This window comes from Brassica oleracea, chromosome C7, assembly GCF_000695525.1.
Source record: "Brassica oleracea var. oleracea cultivar TO1000 chromosome C7, BOL, whole genome shotgun sequence".
Taxonomy (NCBI): Eukaryota; Viridiplantae; Streptophyta; class Magnoliopsida; order Brassicales; family Brassicaceae; genus Brassica; species Brassica oleracea.
Window position 1 is genome coordinate 42485452 of NC_027754.1, and position 18499 is coordinate 42503950.

General features: G+C 33.8%; 2 protein-coding genes, 1 non-coding gene and 1 pseudogene across 3 annotated transcripts; all 4 read right to left on the reverse strand.

Annotated features, from left to right (window-relative positions):
- Positions 1-2605: 2605 nt before the first annotated feature.
- Positions 2606-2678, reverse strand: TRNAK-CUU. The gene has a single exon. It is a non-coding gene; the product is annotated as a tRNA-Lys (tRNA).
- A 186-nt stretch (positions 2679-2864) lies between these two features.
- On the reverse strand, positions 2865-4208 carry LOC106303355 (annotated as a pseudogene).
- A 403-nt stretch (positions 4209-4611) lies between these two features.
- Positions 4612-6537, reverse strand: LOC106303695 (AT-hook motif nuclear-localized protein 2). The gene is made up of 4 exons (XM_013739997.1): positions 5828-6537; positions 5488-5555; positions 5276-5407; positions 4612-5205 (listed from the first exon to the last, which is right to left on the reverse strand). The coding sequence occupies exons 1-4, from the start codon at positions 6225-6227 to the stop codon at positions 4819-4821; spliced, it is 987 nt and encodes a 328-aa protein (XP_013595451.1). The 5' UTR covers positions 6228-6537; the 3' UTR covers positions 4612-4818.
- Positions 6538-11168: 4631 nt separating this feature from the next.
- LOC106301175 (ACT domain-containing protein ACR7) lies at positions 11169-13903 on the reverse strand. The gene is made up of 6 exons (XM_013737518.1): positions 13618-13903; positions 13092-13137; positions 12884-12998; positions 12727-12794; positions 11968-12639; positions 11169-11903 (listed from the first exon to the last, which is right to left on the reverse strand). Exons 1-6 carry the CDS (start codon positions 13677-13679, stop codon positions 11514-11516), a joined length of 1353 nt encoding a protein of 450 aa, XP_013592972.1. The 5' UTR covers positions 13680-13903; the 3' UTR covers positions 11169-11513.
- Positions 13904-18499: the final 4596 nt, after the last annotated feature.

The window sequence follows — 18499 nt, forward strand, 5'->3', positions numbered from 1 at the left end:
TTTGGGCGAAGCTTGAGTAATCTCCTAAACATCCAGGAATAAGTATAATTTTTCTCATTGAGTGACCAAAAAGAGACTCTGTTCAAGTATCTCTGTCTCATCCAAGCTACCCAGATAGATCCAGCTCTGAAGAAGAGCATCCAAATTAGCTTCAAGGCACATGTTTCACTCCATGTTTCTATATTTCGAATACCTAAGCCACCCTCTGTTTTCGGAGTGCAAAGAGCCTTCCAAGCAACTTTTGCACCTGTTGAAATCCCAATAGTCCCATGCCACAGGAATGAACTGCAAAGAGAGTTGATAGCTTTCATTACCCGCTTTGGAAGGAGAAAAGCGCTTGACCAATAGCCAATAATGCCCGAGATGACAGAGGTTAGCATGGTTAGCCTACCCGCCATTGAAAGGGATCGTGTAGTCCAGGAACTCAATTTCTTTTTGATCTGCAACAAGAGCGGATCACAGTCTGAGAAAGACAACTTCTTCGTACAGAGAGGAGTTCCAAGATAGCGAACTGGTAAGTTAGAACGAGCCAGCCCGAGACGACTAGCAATTCGCTGAATCTCAACTTCCGCAATCCCTGAAGAGAACATATTCGTTTTACTTACATTAACTGCAAGGCCAGACATCATTTCAAAATCTAATAAAACGGTAAAAACTCCTTCCAGCGACGATTCAGTGCCCTCGACGAATATGAGTAAATCGTCAGCAAAGCACAAGTGAGTAAGTTGTTGATCAGCACAGTCCTGATGGTATCCAAAAGAGCTTGACAATGCAGCTCTGTTCAACATTAGCGAAAGAATATTCATCAGCATGACAAAGAGGATTGGAGACAACGGATCGCCTTGCCTAAGACCAGTCTTCCCCTTAAAATATCCCGAGGTGACTCCGTTAATACTAAGGCAGAAGGACGGAGAGCAGATGCAGGCTTTAATCGAAAGATAAATATTCACAATATATCCTGTACGTTTTGAACGTAAAGAAGTCCTCACGGTTCACTAGTTTTAATCAAAGTGTATTAAAGAGAAGAAAAACTTTTGGGTCTGAATGTGTGAACCCTACCTCTCGTCTTTGAACGACAAATCTTGTTGGAGACACATTCTTTCCACATCTTGACTTGATCTCCACTAGAAGCTCTCGCTAGCTTCCAAATTTTTTTCACCAAACTCATGTCTCTTGACGTCTCTTGCACACACTTTGTAGAAGATTGCGATAATATTAAGCTTTCCTTGATCCACACGTTCCTTCATCTTCACCGGCTCGTCCATGTACCAGCTCGATGAATGTTGAATATACCAAATTTAAGGTATTCTATTAGACTTATTTATGCGCGGGATTCTATTAGATAAGAAATTTCAGTTGCTCTGTTTTTGTTTACGTAACAGAGCAAGTGAAACTTGTTGTCTGTGTTTTGAAGAATCAATAACTTCTAACAAAATTTTCCCAAATATCAGAGATACAACTGAAGTTTGAAGTTTGATACAGAAAATACGTTCATGCCACGTCATCATCAAATGCAACAGAAATAGAGTCTACGGTTTGTTAGAAGTCTTCTAAGCTCTTCACACATTGAGAGATGGATCTGTGTTTTATGAACATGTATCCATTGTTTGTCCTTCGATTTGGTGATATACGGAAATACCGTATCAAAGTTGTTGCCGGAGATCAATGGCGTTTGTCGGAAGTATCTTCTGACGGATTGTCCTCGAAATTTTTTAACCCAATCGAAGTTCCAGAAGCAGAACTTGCAGCGTAGACATCACCATTACTGCAGCTTTCGGAAATCAGAGATTGAGTCAATCGAATTTTGAAAATCAATTTTACCGTTTAAACTTATCTTCCTATGTTTTACACCTAAATTGCTCTTACAAAATGAGGTAATAGTTCAGGAGACATTTTTTACTCGTGGAGAAATAGCTTGTGGACCCTATACAAAACAATGAGTCTTAACGATAGTCTCTACATCTTTCGCTCGACCATCCTCTGTTTTTTTCCTTACACTCAAAATAGGTGCTGTTCTTGTCTCTGCACTACTACACAACAGTGCTCAGAAAAAGAGCCTTTTGGACCAAACATCACTTTCAACAAGAACCTTCTTTTTAGATTGTAACACAAATTTTCCAAATGCTTTTAGAAGTATCAATTAAAATGTATGCTTCGCTAGTTTCGGCCCTTTCCATTTAATCCAAAATCAAAGCGGTCATATGAAAAAAAAAAAAAAAAAAAAAAAAAAAAAAAAAAAAAAAAAAAAAAAAAAAAAAAAAAAAAAAAAAAAAAAAAAAAAAAAAAAAAAAAAAAAAAAAAAAAAAAAAAAAAAAAAAAAAAAAAAAAAAAAAAAAAAAAAAAAAAAAAAAAAAAAAAAAAAAAAAAAAAAAAAAAAAAAAAAAAAAAAAAAAAAAAAAAAAAAAAAAAAAAAAAAAAAAAAAAAAAAAAAAAAAAAAAAAAAAAAAAAAGCGGTCATATGAAGTAATGGAACAAAAAAATCAAAGGTGAAACAAAAAGAGAGCTAGGATCATGGAGATGTCATCGACGATGAGATGAATACAGAAGTGTGTAATTCAGGATAAAAATATAACTTATACTAATTCCCGTAAAATTGCAAAAGAAACGCCCACCGTTGGGCTCGAACCCACGACCACAAGGTTAAGAGCCTTGCGCTCTACCAACTGAGCTAGACGGGCTTTTGATTGTCATTTGGTTTTCATTTTAACAGTGTTAATTACTTTACTAAATCAATATTACTTTCTCCAAATGAACAACGCTCTTTTACAGCTAAAATCTATGGATAATTCTAGATTTTCAAAATACAAAGTCCAGAGGATGAAAAAAGGAAAACGACGAATTTTAAGAAAAAATCTAAACTACCCTTTCTTTTGTGAGTGTACATGTTGACTTAGATGATGCTTCTGCTTTATCACCCTTGTACAAATCAGAAACAATGTGAGGAGTTTCATATTTACTAATCTAATTTCTCTCCTCCACTCCGCTCGTTGCGTTTCTTGAACTCCTCCTTCATCTGCAACTCATAAGGTACTAGCATTAAGTAGTGGAGGAGGAGGAGTCTATGCAAATAAAAACATCAAGAAACATATCATCAATATGACATTAAATTATGGACATAGAGACTACATATTTATGGTTATCACAAGAGATATGCTTATATTGTGCAAGTCTCAGTTTAGGAAGTAACCTGCTGAAAAAGCTTCTTCTGGAATCGGTAACCCTGATGGAAAGTAAAAATGATTTGACTGGAAGGAGAAGTGAAATTAAAAAATACTCACTTTGTCAGTTCCATGGATGTGATCACAATAAGTAAAAATTGAAGCAAAGTTGCTCTGGCTTTGTCCTCCAACGTAATGATGGTAATCATGATACTCAGCTCCACCGTAAATGGAATTTACTTTGTCAGAGTGCACGGAAAATCATACCTGCAAAGTAAACATCATATTGTACAATTACTCCAAACGTTGTATCAAGAAGAGATTCTTATCATTTCAAGAATGTTTTCATGCTTACCCACCGTGGGTTTCATGTGTCCAGGAGCAAGGGTCGGTCCAAGAAACGTGGGAATCCCAAGAAGCAAGTCCTCAACCCAATGAGCATAAGGACAGCATATCCAATAGGAGCAGTGTACTCATGATGGATATGATGAATCTTCTCATAACTCCATTTGAAATGGAAGAATCTATGAACCCAATAGTTTGTGTAATCCTCTACCAAGAAGTAAACCACTAACTGTGCTACAATCTCAGAACAAGATGGTAACGGCAACCCACTTCGAATCTCAATCATCTGTCATAAAAATCAGAGGCGTCTTCATTACACAACAGCAGTTCCAAATTCATCGGACAAAGATCGAGACTTCTTACCTGGATCGAAGGATGAGACACGAGTTGTAAAGGGCCAACGACGAGGATGAACATCTTCATGACGTCTCTGTAGCAAATAACAACGGAACATGTCGCCTCTTCGATGGTTGCGTAAGGGATCATTGTTAGATGACGACACTCGTTTCTCCGGTGACAAGCGACGGTTGTTGACGTGAGATTGAGAGAGAAGAAGAAGAGAGTGTTGTCGTTGTTAGCTGGATTTTGTCTGTTATATAACTGGTCTGGCGAATATTTGGACTGGTGACGTGGCATGATCTTTTTAAGAACAAGTGTGATGTCACTTGAGTTGTACTTGTGGAACCGGATCAAACCAAAATCCATTAGTATAAGATATTTTCAGGTCTTAATATAAATTTTAATTTTATCAAAAATATATAGCTAATTGTATTTTACTTTTTTTTATTTAAATTTTATTTAAATTTATACTTGTAATGATAATTTTGAGAAGGAAAAATAAATATTTGTGCATGTTTTAGGATCATACATTTGGATTAAATGACAAAACTTTGATCTAATACACGTATATTTCTCTGTAAAGTACATTGCATGACTTCCAAATTCTAAACACTCTGGAAATCTCTAAGTAGTCTATCATGATATATATAATTGCTGATATATATGTTTATACCACCACACATTTTATTTTGCAGAGTTTATCAGGTTCAGATAATTGATTTGAGTTTAGGATCATCAGTCAATATCTTGTGAAAGAGATTGTCTACGGTTTATGTAAACAAGAACGTGTAGCTGGTCAAGAGATTGGGTAACAAGATTCAACTTCTACTACTACATTCAAGAACGGAAGAAACGGAATTTAAAAAAAAACGTTGGAAAACAATCCTAATTTAGTACATGAAATAAAACCTAAACCTTGAGAGAGAGAAGTCTAAACCGAAATAAAGAGGATCCACCACTTCTTTTGAGGAAGAAATCAAGTTAAAGTGATGTTAATGTCATGAGAGGGTTTGTGTCTTGGATCAGAAGCTAAAGGCGGTGTCCATGTACCAATCTGGTGAGAAGACGACGTAGGACGGATGGCTCCATGATCAGCTGCATTCGAAGTGGTTGGCATTGGAGACGACATGAAGTTGTGGTTCTGCTTCCTCGGATTCTGATCTTGCTGATTCGTTCCAGCTAAGAAACTTCCAACAACCACTTGAATAGGAGTGGCTGCGACCAGCAAGCCAGCGACTCCACCGCCTACTACACGTCCATCAGGACTAGCTAACGACACGGTCATTCCACCGGTTCTGCTCCGTGTCCCGTCCGAGTCACTTGGCATGAATGATCCCGACAGTGATAATATCTCAAAGCGACCCTTTAGGAAAAACACACATAAACAACTGTAGGGATACGTAATCTGATTATCTTCAAGAAATCATTCGTACCTCGTATGTCAATGTACCGCCAGATGAATCGGGCTGACGAAGAGTAACGCTTGAAACGACACCGTTTGCGCAGAGAACGCAAATAGCGAGAGACCCTTGTTGAGAAAACGATATTATCTTCTTCGTTACGTCCTATAACCACCACCAAATCATCAACTACCATTCCATTTTATATAATGAATTAAATATATTAATATATAAATTGTCCTGACCTCGCCTGCGTTCACCGTAATTATATGCGGCGTGAAATTAGCGCCGGCCGAGGAAGGAGCCCATTCGCCTTCAAAAAACCACAACAAAAATACATGTAAATATACTGTATATGTATACGTAGATGGCCATATACGTACGGACAAAACAAAAGTCGAGTTCTAAGTTAAAGAGGTCCCACTTGAAATAGTGGACCTTTTCTTTTCTTTTCTTTTCTTTGCATGTTTTAGCTTAAGACCCAGAAAGATCCGAAAAAAATCTATATCTAACTTGAAGCATGAGAACTCAGATTCAGTAACACGATCTAGACAAAAGTATATTTTTAACCATAAAAATTATTACCTAAATTCTCGACTTGGTACTTTGTCCTGATGAAGGAGCTCGGAGTTGTTGCTGGTTTCACTTTGCCGCGTTTCTCAGATGCAGAGAAATCGATGACGTGAGAGGTCGTTGGTGCGGCTGAAGATATCGGATTCGGTGATAGCGCCACCGGTGCTCCGTCGTGTCCGTACTTCCTAGGACGTCCACGCTTCTTCTTCATGGGTCCGCTGGAGAAACCTTCAGTTGTTGGCGGCGGCGCAGTCGGAGCAAGGGAATTTTGAGGAGCGACGGAGGTTGGAGGTGGATTTGAAGTTTCTGACCTCGGAGCCACGTGGAAGTCCGACGGCGCGTTGGATCTCACTACCATAACGCCACCGTCGCTCACGTCGGATGTCCTAACCACTTCTCCGGTAGACTCCATATCTAGAAGATTAATACTTATTTTGACAAACTTAATATAGATTTTGGGACAGAAGATTTAATTTTCCAAATCTAAAGCTTATAAAGCATTCAACAAACTAAAGAAGCAATACCAAAATAAGAACAATAACTTTGTAAAAAAAAAATCAGATTAAAAATCAAAGAGGAAGAAAATCATTCAGAAATACATGAGAAAAAAAATATTTTCTTCTAGGAAATATTGTTTCTAAGAATTTAAAGACTGGTAATTATTAGGATGAAATTAGGAAATGTTTGAGAGGAAAGTGAGGAAAATTAGGTTTATTTATGCTGTATGGTTTAGATGGAAAAAGAAAATGAATATATTTTGATTTTGAATATGGAAATATCATGATTAAAAAAACGTTTGCTTTATATTTTAATATTTCGGTTCAGGCTTTCAGTTCATTTCCTTCCTAACTTTTTCCTTGTCTGTCCGTTTATAATTTAATATTGAATAAATTAAGTAATCTCGAAAAGAAAATGTATGTTTGGTAAAAGGAAATGTATTTAATGGAGCGTTATAAATTATACTACACCTCACAATAAATTTATATTTTAACTTCGGAGAAAATGATATTTTTTGGCATATATAGAAATTCGTGTTTTTAGCTGGAATCCGATGGGAAAAATTAATAAATTAAAAGAGAGAATAAATAATAAATATTAAGTAGAAAAAACTGAAAGTGGGTGATACTAATTTGAATTTCTCTTGTTTTGAATTATATATATATTATAAAAGACAGAGGTGGCCTGCAGATAAGATTTGTTTATTTCTTTTCTTTTCTTTTTGTCATCAAGAGTTGTTTATTTCATTAGCCGTATTTATTTTATCACTATTGCTTGTAATGTCTAGATTTTAAATCTAGAAAAAAAAACGTAAATAATGTAGGACACAAATTACATGAATACTGTCTTTTAATTTTTGAAGTCATTTTATGCTAAGTTCAAATTTAATTTCTTAGAACATCCTCATGCTAAAATTTCCAATTACACATGTACTTTGTTTTAGTAACCCTCAAAGACTAGCAAATTCTACATTAAATGTCGTTGTTCTTTTTAGATGATCCCAGTGTTTTGTCCTCAATCTTCTCAAAGTTTTCAGTGTCTATGGCCTATGAGGCTATGATTACATAATCTTGTATTGAGTTTGGCATATTCTGGAACAAAACTTACAAAAAAATGAAAAGAAAAGAGGTTTCACGCAATGCATGTTGTTTTTGGTAGAAGAAGTTCGTATCTTTTTGTAAGAAGAACTTGTTGGTTATTAGTTATAACTCTGTCCATTCAAGCTCATACTGTGATTTAGCTAATTTGAGGTTTAACATCATCTAAGAATAGTATAATATCGTTTTAGGTGTAAACATGGAAATTTGCACAAAAGAAATGCTGCCGTGCATCTCTCTCTTTATATTTTTAGTTAAACTCTTTAACGGATATAGTATGGAAAAAAATTCACGGTAACTTATAGGATTAAGCGGCAAGTAAATATATACTTTGAAATAAGAAAATAAGTTTATATGTATAAAAAGGTGATTAAACATGCTGGATATTTCCGATCACTGCACTGCGTTTACTTGTTATGCATATAAACCGACTAATCTCGTGTTCGAGTAAATAATTAGTTTTGTTACCGTTGTTCATATTGACCCGCGTGTAACGGCGTAGGACTGAAGTTTACGTATTTGTTAAAGATGTTGAGTACAATTCGTTTTGGGAACAATCGAACACTACATGGACCCCTTTGTATCTAGTCTCGGGCTTCTGCACGAGTTCCTTATCATGGCAGGTAGCGAAAGGACCTGCTCATCTCCAACGAGCTTGACCCGGACTACGGTGCTAATCAAAAACAAAGGCTTTGTTTGGGACAGCTAAAAATAGACCTGGGCATATTTCGCGGATCCGAAGATCCGAACCGGTAATTACCCAGAAAATCGGGTTTCGGATCGGATTCGGTTATCAGAAAATTTTATATGTTTTCTTATGCTTGTGTGCAATGGAGGGTTTTATTACATGTCCCTTTTCTTTTTAATTGTTTTAAGGTTTAGCTCAATTTGCTTCTACCAAACTAAATTATGTCACCTCGAGCACTAATTTTAGGATAAAAATTAAAAGCGGAGTATGTTTACTGTAACTGAATATAGATTTTTCTTTGTCAACAGTATTAGTTTACTTTATTTGTCTTTCGTTGTAATCTTTTCACATGTTTAGCTCACATTGATATCTACCAAACTAATTAATGATATCTTCAATTATAAGCAATTTGTTCTAATATATAGATATACACACATATTTTATCATTTTCTTTGCCGACAATTATAGTTTGCCACTTTATGTGCTAATATAAACACACATTAGTATATGATAAAATATACAAGGGAAATATTTTTTTCCGGTTTGGTCTACTTTATTGTTTAAATAATTTAGAAAATGGAAGTAATCATGAATCATAAGTATTTATAATTTATATTCAAAACCGAATATAATGTAAATCGGGACCACAAAAGCATTGACCCTTATAGCTATATTAACACATCTAATTTGTCAAAAGCAATAAGATAATTAAGAAAATAAAGATTAGATAAGAACCACGTATTAGTAGTATTATTTATTTATTTCTTCCTGTTAGAATACATTTATTTTTTATAAATATTCCGATGTGCCTTTCTCGGCAATTTTGTGTTTGTTCAGAAATCCACAGTCTTCCTTTTTTGATCTTTAACAGCAAATCAAAATTAGTAGAATGCGAACCAATGACAATTAAAGTACAAAATTCTAAGGCAACAAGAAGGAACCCTAATTAAAGGTTAATATTAAATCTTTATATTTTAATATATTCTTTTCCAAAGTGTATAATTTGCGAAAGTCATAGGTTTGTATTGATGTATGTATAATTTATTACAATAGAAAACCTTTTGTCAGAAAAAAAGAACTGATTTGTGCTATACTTATATCTAGTAGTAGTACTATTATTTAGTTTTAGTGCTATTTATTTAGTTTAGAGGTGAATGTTTGGTTTCAAGTTTCGACTATGTGTTCTAATCTGATTGTTGAAGGCTCGAAGCCATCATTATTAAGACACTGTGACACGAAATAAGATTAATACTAAGATATTTTAATAGTACATGTTATTCTAAAATAGGTTATCCTTTACGTCCTAACCCCTGACGTATCGGCAAATGGCAGTATGTAATAGTAATACCATGTGAATACAAGTGGTCAAGTATACTAACTATATAAAATCATCGGCGTGCGATTAAAAGTTTATTAAAATTATTTTTCATATCCTGTGTTAGAGATTTAAAATCTTAAAACCATTTCATAATTTTTGTTGACAGGATATACTTTCTATTTTGAAATCAACTATTTTACAGTAAATATTTTAATCTAAATTTTATTTGTTTCTCATAATAAAATTTTTATTTGTTTCTCAGAATTCGAATATAATCCAGTTTTGTTGCTAAATATCAACTATATGTCAACAAAATATTTGTATAGATAACGCACATACATATACATATAAAAAAGTTAACAAACTATGAACTAATGTAATAAACGGCTCAATGTAATTTGTTTGGGCCACAGAAGCCCTATGTAGTTACTACTGTTTATCAAATTGTAAAAGTATGTTATTTATGTAATAAATATCATTATTTATCAAGAACAAAACGTATAAATATTTTTATCATACAATAGTTCGAACCTCTATAGTAATACGGATAACGAAACTAATACAAACCAGTGAATTTATTTATTTTATTTATAAAAACAGGTAAATTAGTCATTAACACATGATACACATCATTAAAATCCATTTCAACCCTTATATTAGTTTCATGAGTTATTGTTTTCGCTTTTTTAATGTATCTAATTTTATGTCCAGTTATTTCTTTTAAAGAAGAAAAAAAAAACAGAATAACAGAGTGTGTGGAGTTAAAATGCGAACCCGAATTGTTTTCTTTTTTTTTTGTCAAAAGCGAACCCGACTTTAACCGGCGGAATTAGGAAGCATCTCAGAAAGAACCGGTTAGTAGGGGTTTCGGGTTCAGAAGTCACGTGGTTCGTTTTTTTCGTATATATTGCTTAGCTGTTTGCAACTTTGCATTTAAAGACACAGTAAAGTTAGATCCTTGATAGATTCTTTAAATTTCTTTTTGGATTGTTTTCTCATTGGATGAATTATAAGGAACTGTGCACATATTAAATGTTTGTTTCGACGTTTTTCTAGTTATACTGCATGCTTTTCGAAATGTAATACTCTCTTCTGTTACCCGAAATTAAGATTTTCTAAAACGTTCACGCTTATTAAGAATTCAATAAATATTTATAATTTTTTTTTAACTTTATTATACACTTTCCAATAATTTTTCACCAATAAAATTTAATCAATTCAAATATTTTCATTTAATGTTTTTTAAAAATATAAAAAAATATCTTAAACATATAGAAAATCTGTCGTTGTGGAACAAGTAAAAAATCTAAAACATCTTATTTTTGGATCGGAGGGAGTTATCATTAATTCAAACATTTTTTAGCAACGATAATACTAACATTTTTAATGTAATCAATGTCATAAACATCAAAATTTCTTTGATCTGTATGGAATAATTTAATGTGTAAAAAAGACATTCTTTTCTTATAACACGGAAAGGACTCAGAGCAAGGATTATGCATCACCGTAGTTGTCATTAACATACGTGGGTGTTGCATCATGGAGACGCACGTCCATGGCCAATAAGTCTTGCACAATTATTCTTATACAAATAATTCTTTATTGGTTTGTAAAGCTTATCTTCATCTTGAAGAAATATAGTTGTCTTTTTATAACCATGCTAAGAGATCACATGAGAACGAGATTCATAAAACAAAACAAACTAATAAGAGTAATCACATGTAGGACCAGCTTGTCTCCTTGCGTAAAACAAACCCCATAAACTAACTTCTTATTTACATAACACATTGACTTACTATTGACAAGCTAATGTTCTTAACAACCATAGGTTATATAATTAATATGTACAGATAAAAAATAAATGTACCAAGATCTACCTAACATTCTTCTACTACCAATTGGTCCAACAAGAAGACCGACCACCAATACTTTAGCTAACTTCTCACCCCCTTTATGTACAATAACAATACCAAACCACAAACCAAATCCATTACCGGTTGACAATCTGATCCAAATACACCAATTCAACCGCGTGGGTTGTTAACAAACTCGAATGAATAGGTATATATGACTCGTTTAGTCAACCGGTTTAGTGTCCTAAAAATATGATTTGACCAAACCCAATTGGTATAGATTTCTCATAACTAGACTCCCAAGTGATAATAGTACTGCCCCTCCTCCAATGCGTGCTTGGTGATGTTGCTGCTCTTGTTTTTGTTCTTCCTTCTCAACTGTTTCTCGGCAACTAAGCGGGAATGATTCTTTAACACTTATATCATCGATTCCAATCTTCTCTCTAATTGATTTGATTATCTCCGGATCTATAAGTTTACCATTTGCATCTGTCACATAGAACACATTCCTTGCTATACCTTCTTTAGTCGATATCTTGGCTCTAGCAATGTTTAATCCGTTCTCCCTCAATACTCGTGTTACTTCTGCCAACAATCCAAGTCTATCTGTAGTGCATAGCTCCAATCTCACACCCTGCATAAAGGTAAAAATAAATCAGATACTAAACTGATCATTGAAATTGTGCATTGTTTCATACCTTAACCGTTCTTCTTTCAATCGCAGCTTGTAGACATTGGATCAAACGTTGTCTCTCCGGTTCTGAATTAACCGGGTTTCCATCACTATGCCTCACATAAAATTCCAAAAATGCCGTTTCTCCAACCGTTCGAATCGCGGCGTGGAACACAATGTAAGCCATGTCCGTTAACGTGCAAACAACGTCAAACAAAAGCTTCAACCGATCCTTGCACTGCAAGTTCACGACCGAGTAACCACGTTTCTCAAGATTTTGTACGGAAACGACCGGAGATGTCTCGGAATCAAACTTCTTCTCGTAGTCACGGTCCATGAACATCCTCTGATGCAACCTCCTCTCCATATGAGTATTGCCACCATACGAAACGCATGTCCTCGTATCATTTTGGTAACCATCGTCTGCTTTTAGTAAATTATGTAACTGCCCTTCTACCCGTTGGACACGGTCGGAATCTCCGTCGATGGGAGTCCCGGAGCTACCGTCTCTAACGTAGATCATCGAGGCAATCCTACCGTTATGCGTCCATGCCTTAGCCTCAACAACATCACAATGAAGATCGGCTAGAACAGCAAAAACCTCTGAGAGTAAACCAACTCTGTCTGTTCCGGTTAACTCTAGAGCGGTTAAACCGGTGTACCCTTCGCTTTTACAGTAATGAGACGTCTCGATCGACTGTAAATATTTTTAAAAAGAGTGTTACCCTATTAACTTGTAACATTCACAAATGAATGGTGTGGTTAAATGGTAACTTAGATTTACCTTTTCAATGTAACGGATTAGGTTCTCGTCAGTTAATTTGTTTCCATTAAGATCGCTGACATGAAAAACTGAAGAAGCGAAAAAGAAGAAAATCGAATTAGCTAATTATTGTTACTTCCTAAATTAGTATAATTAGCGTAAGATTAGGGATAATTACCATCCATGTTCCATTTTCCGTCAGAGGAAATGTAAGCTTTCTTAATCCAGAGATTCATATCGGTGAGAAGCTGTACAGATTCAAGCAATATCCCTGGACTTCTTGCGCTATCAATCTAACAAGAAAAATCAAATAAATGAATTAATTATTATAAATCATTTTGAAATGAAAAGGAAGAAACAGAGGAAGGTAGCGTGAGGGTAAAAACCTTGACGACAGTTGAAGTAGGGCAAACTCCATTGTCAATCACGACCCTGCAAGTGACCAAAAAGACAGTGACCCTTTAACCTCAATCTTTTGTATGAATCAAACAACCAAAACATTACAAATTAAAAATTACCAATAATTTGACTTCTTAATATATATTATACACTAATATATGAGGGTAAAGCCAGGAGATGACAAAGATAGACTTCCACGCAAATTGGATATTTTTCTTTCTTCACCAATTCATCGAGAATGAAGAACCTTATACTCGTTTCAGAAAACTCATCATATGATAATCAAAAAATAACAATTTTGTGAAATTGTTGGATTGGTTAAATATGAAAACGTTAACAGAGAATTTAAGTTTTGAATGATTAGAAGAAAAAGAGGTTAATATCTGGGAATATGATCTTGTTTTTTTTGGGTTTAAAAGATCTTGATTTTTCTTCAAAGAAGATGATTATGTTTCTACATAAAGATTTGAGTTCAATAAGAAACAAAGAAAGAGTAACAGAAAAAATAAAAACCTGGGCATGTTCATCCGTACAACGAGCTTCTCATATTCATTAGAGCAATCGGATAACTCCATCTTTATTCTTCAGCTCTTCTTCTTGCCCTTGTTACAGAGAATAAATCCTTCAAACTATATCTCACAGCCTCTCGGAACACCCTTTTATATTTCTTCTTCTTCAGATGTTAGGATGAAGCTATCATTTAAAAACAATTCATGTGTTTGCACAGAGTCGCTCTTTCTCTCTGTCTAAAAACCACTCTGTCTTTCTCTCTCCTCTTATGGGGCAGAGCTAATTCTGGCTTTAATAATAGGATAAGAAAATAAATGGTAGTAATAAGAATAATAAAATATCCACGAGGCGTTACGACCGGCTCTTGAAAAATCAAAACAGACGCTGACCTGTTCCTGTTTTGGATTCGTCTAGGGGCTCCCATAGGAAAAAAAATCTAAACCATTAGAATTTTCAAAATTACTAATCTTCTTATTTGACTTTCCTTTCTGTCTCCTTTCCACCCATCTGGATTCTTACCCACTTTCCCTATTTATGTTCCTGTCCTTTATTTTCACGAACATCAGGAAAAGAAAAAGAAAAAGAAAAAGAAAAAATACAATGGCTTATTGACACAAAACATTAGGTTAAGAGATTGGTTATCAATGGTTTAATGTTAACGTAGTCAGGTTAATCTTTCATGCTATGTAAATATGTATATAATCAGAACTCTGTATTTTACTTTACACTTGAGTTGAATAATACAGTAACAAACTTTCTTCTTTCGCTATATTTTCTTGATCGTAATATGGTAAAGCTATTAGCTACCATTCTGTATTTTTGATTGTTTTAGCTTTGATCATCGTTATTCTTCTTCTTTATGTTTATCTATTTTCTTATTGGTAATGGTTTCATTCTAGAAATTGATGAGAAGATCAACAGAACATAAGATTAATCCGTTATTATCAACAATAAACCAGTGAAAATCAATATCTTAAACAGAATGTATTGTCAATATGGCCCGGCCGTACAACCCAAGAAAAGCAACACTTTGAGCTAGTTGGTCTGTCGGGGTCCCCGTGACATGTGGGAGAGTTATAGTTTTTACGCGCGTTTGTCAACGGTAAAGTTAACGGCAAATGACAATTAACGCCGTTAGGACACATGATTCACGTAACAACAAACAGCCGTTGATGAGTCCAGTCCGGTTCGTGCGGAAAGTCGGTTGTTTTCCCGCCAAATATCACGGTCACTAGCAGATGTTTTTAGGCTATTTAGATTTTCATTTCACTAATTGACAGAAAGGTTTTTTGCACACAAAAATTTGACGGTTTAAATTCAACCTGTAAGATTTTTGTCTTGTTTTCCAACTGCACTTGTGACTTGTTAGAAACCAAATATTTAAAATTTAAGGGGTAACATAAAGTTATGTTACCGGTACATATATTAGTATTTACATTTCAAGAAATTATAGAAAAATATAGAGAGAACCAAATGTTTGAACTTTTAGCATTATACAGTTTTTAAGTTATCTTTCTATAATAACAATATTAGTATTATCAATTGTGGAAATTAGAAGATAAGAGATGTTCTTTTTAATTAAAAATAAAAACGTGTTGAAAAATATAGAAAATGGTGGGAAAAAAGAATCATGTGTCCACGGTAAGAAGAAATCTCTGGCTTTAAGACTAGTCGAAGGCGCGTCAAAGCAGAAGTTGGTCCCACGTGTACATGCAAACGACTTTGGTCGGCATGGCTGGTTTATTTGTTCATTTTTAAAGAAGATACACAACATACTCATAAATATTCACCGTCTCAAATTTGAGGTTATGATTGGTAAAACACGAGAGTAACTTGGCGTAATTTAAATGAAGTAATTGAGGTAACTTTAGTGGAGTAAATGAGAGTAAAATGGTAAAATAAATAAAATAATGAAAACCAAAAAAAGTTAAAAGTCAGCGTTATATGTTTTCCTCTTCAGCATACATGAGAGAAATAAATGAACTTATTTACCACTAGTTAAATAGTATTTGGCGTAAGAGGGATGAAAAGTAAATAAACTTGTTTTCACTTGCTTGGTGAAATTGTAGCTGAACTGAGAGTAAATGTTTTTCACCCAAAAAGTTTTTCGCTATTACTACCTCCGTGTTCCTGAAAGTAAGATATTTTAGATTTTTTTCTTGTTCCACAAAGATAGATTTTCTATATTGTTAAGATACTTTTTTATACTTTTGAAGGACATTAATTGAGAATATTTGAATTGATTAAATTTCATTGGTAGAAAGTTATTGGAAAGTGTATAATAAAGTAAAAAATAAATTAAATTATAAATATTTATTAAATTTTTAATAAACGTGCATACTCTAGAGAATCTTATTTTCCGGACCAAAGGCAGTATTACCATACAGTCAGACTCTTAGCCATAAATGATAGTACATCGCCCGTTCTGTTACCATTAAATAAATACTTGTCACTATTATATGAAAGTATAGTAACGGTAACGGAAATGGGATTTACTAGGCAATATAAAATATCTTAAGAAATGTTTGAGATTGGTTAAGTGTCATGTGAAATATAAGAAGGTTCGAGACATATTAAATGGGGAAGACATGATAAGTGTCTGCTTGAGTGCTTGTAGTTGTAGCAGGTAGCAACGCTGTGTTTTTTCGTCTTTTTATGGACTCACACCTATTTTTGATTATTTTTATACGTAATATTAGACTTGAATCCGAGATAAGAGATGCAATCTTTAAGCGTGTGATAATTTTCACAGCTCAGAAGAAAAATGTGATATATAGGCGACCGATGGCATAGTTGGGGACTTCAGCTTAAAAAGACTTTGTATGATAACATTTGATGAGTTTTTCAAACCAATATGGATAAACTATTATTTGTTCTATTTGTTTGGAGGACTTTTTTTTGTTTCTTAAGATAAAAAAAAAACCCGCATCGTCGAGTAAGTTATGTGATATCTTGATATTTTGAAATACCGGAAGACTTGAGCCGCAGATCTCGGCTAGGTTAGATCTTAAGAATCATAGAACAAAAGAGGCGATTAAGATTTGGTCAAAGACAAAACACGTGATCACTGCATGCAACAGTTCTCACTTCTCAATGGTCAGAATTACAGGATTAATCAAATAAACCAATGATATGATTCCAAATTTTCTTGTTTATATAATTCCATTCACATTTGATACTAGTGGATGTATGATTTGACTAAATTATTTAAAATGTAAGCTGGAATTAAGAAAAGTATGAATTATAAAGTACTCCCTCTGTTTTTTTATATACGATGTTTTAGGATTATGCACATAGATTAAAAAACATTTAATTTTCTAAACAAAAACATCATTAATTGTTTATCTAACCACAATTTAATAAATAATAAAATAGAAACTATAATACTATTGGTCATCTACCATTAATTAGTAATAAATTTTACATAGAAAATTGAAAACGTTAAATAATTTGGAACAAATTTTTTTTTCTAAAACGTCAAATATAAAAAAACGGAGGGAGTAGTAATTATCAAAAGACATTTCAAAAGAAGAGTGTGGCGTGGGACTATAACTTGGCTTGTAATTTCAGACATTTGAACCGGCCATTTTTTATAATCCACTTTTCTTAAATATTTGACTCACACATTTAGAAGATCGTGACATCTTCTAATTGCTTGTATCACTATAAAACATATACTTAGTATTTATATGTCGCTGTTACGGTCATAACGTATATTACAGCTGTAGGCAACATTTATCAAAAAAAAAAATCATCAAGTCTGTTCTTCTGACAAGATGAATTTTTATAGTTTTGAACTTGAACTTTAGATTTGATGATTACAGCGACAACTAACTGCCTGATCACGATCATATACCAAGATTAGTAGTTGTATTTGTATACGAAAAATGATAGCTTGTTAATTTTTTAAAAGGTAGAAATACATATATAATTTTTTATAGTTGTTAATTTTAATACAACTACCTTTAGTTTAAAATATATATGGATTTCACTTTTTGTAACTAGTTAATTTTATGAAGAAATAAAATATGCTTGCTCTTAAGAATGAGTACAATCTTGAAGGGAAGCTCCAGGTTATCAATTAACGGCATGTTTGATGCACGTTTTGACAGATGATCATCATACTGCAGGTATAATGATGTGATTTACATTACTGAATTTAATTTCTCGGCTATTTTAGGTGTAAGAATAAATGTATTTTTCCCACCAATTGTTAGTTATGCTAAAACGATTTCCACTTAATTATTGTCATTTTAAAATTATAAATGCAACTATTTTCACTTTCTTATTTTTTTCAGTCATTCTATTGATATTTATACTATACATTTTAGAAGATTACAAGAGCTTTATTACTAGAATAATATCGCAAGGAAGATTTACTACAAGCCTAGCGGCTAAACAACTATTTCACACCAAAGCAGAAAATATATTGCAAGAAGTAATAAATATGTGTTAAGCCTTCAAGGAAAATCACAAGCTAATCCATAATGCATCACATGGGGTGTTAAACCCTAAACCACTTAATCCTCTTGTTTGCATAAATCAAGTAGTCTACCTCATTTAATATTTTTTTTTTTTTGTCGGCTCCCATCTTCTAAGATCAAGTGGTAGTCGAGTCTAAGTCGTTCCGTCCGACTGGGTCTGATCTATATGGAAAAAAAGAGTACCGCTAATTCTAGCCTCCTTAGCGAGAGAGTCTGCACACAAGTTCCTAGTCCTGGGTATGCGGGATATGCTGAAATCCGAGAAACCGTCCTTGAGAAGACGGAAAGAGACTAGCTCGGAAGCAAAGAAACAAAAGCCGGCCAGACAGCAGGGTTATCTAACATTTCCACCAAGTTGGAACAGTCTGTTTCCATGTGAATTGCGGTGCAATGGAACTCCC

Bases quoted from the DNA above. Each gene is read 5' to 3' on its own strand.
- LOC106303695 (XM_013739997.1), bottom strand. From the start codon at position 6,227: ATGGAGTCTACCGGAGAAGTGGTTAGGACATCCGACGTGAGCGACGGT. The intron at 5,556-5,827 runs GTAATAATTTTT...GGTTTTTTGAAG, and splicing joins GTACCAAGTCGAGAATTTAG to GCGAATGGGCTCCTTCCTCG. The intron at 5,206-5,275 runs GTACGAATGATT...TTTTTCCTAAAG, and splicing joins GCGGTACATTGACATACGAG to GGTCGCTTTGAGATATTATC.
- LOC106301175 (XM_013737518.1), bottom strand. From the start codon at position 13,679: ATGGAGTTATCCGATTGCTCTAATGAATATGAGAAGCTCGTTGTACGG. The intron at 13,138-13,617 runs GTTTTTATTTTT...GGTCACTTGCAG, and splicing joins GTACGGATGAACATGCCCAG to GGTCGTGATTGACAATGGAG. The intron at 11,904-11,967 runs GTATGAAACAAT...ACCTTTATGCAG, and splicing joins TTGAAAGAAGAACGGTTAAG to GGTGTGAGATTGGAGCTATG.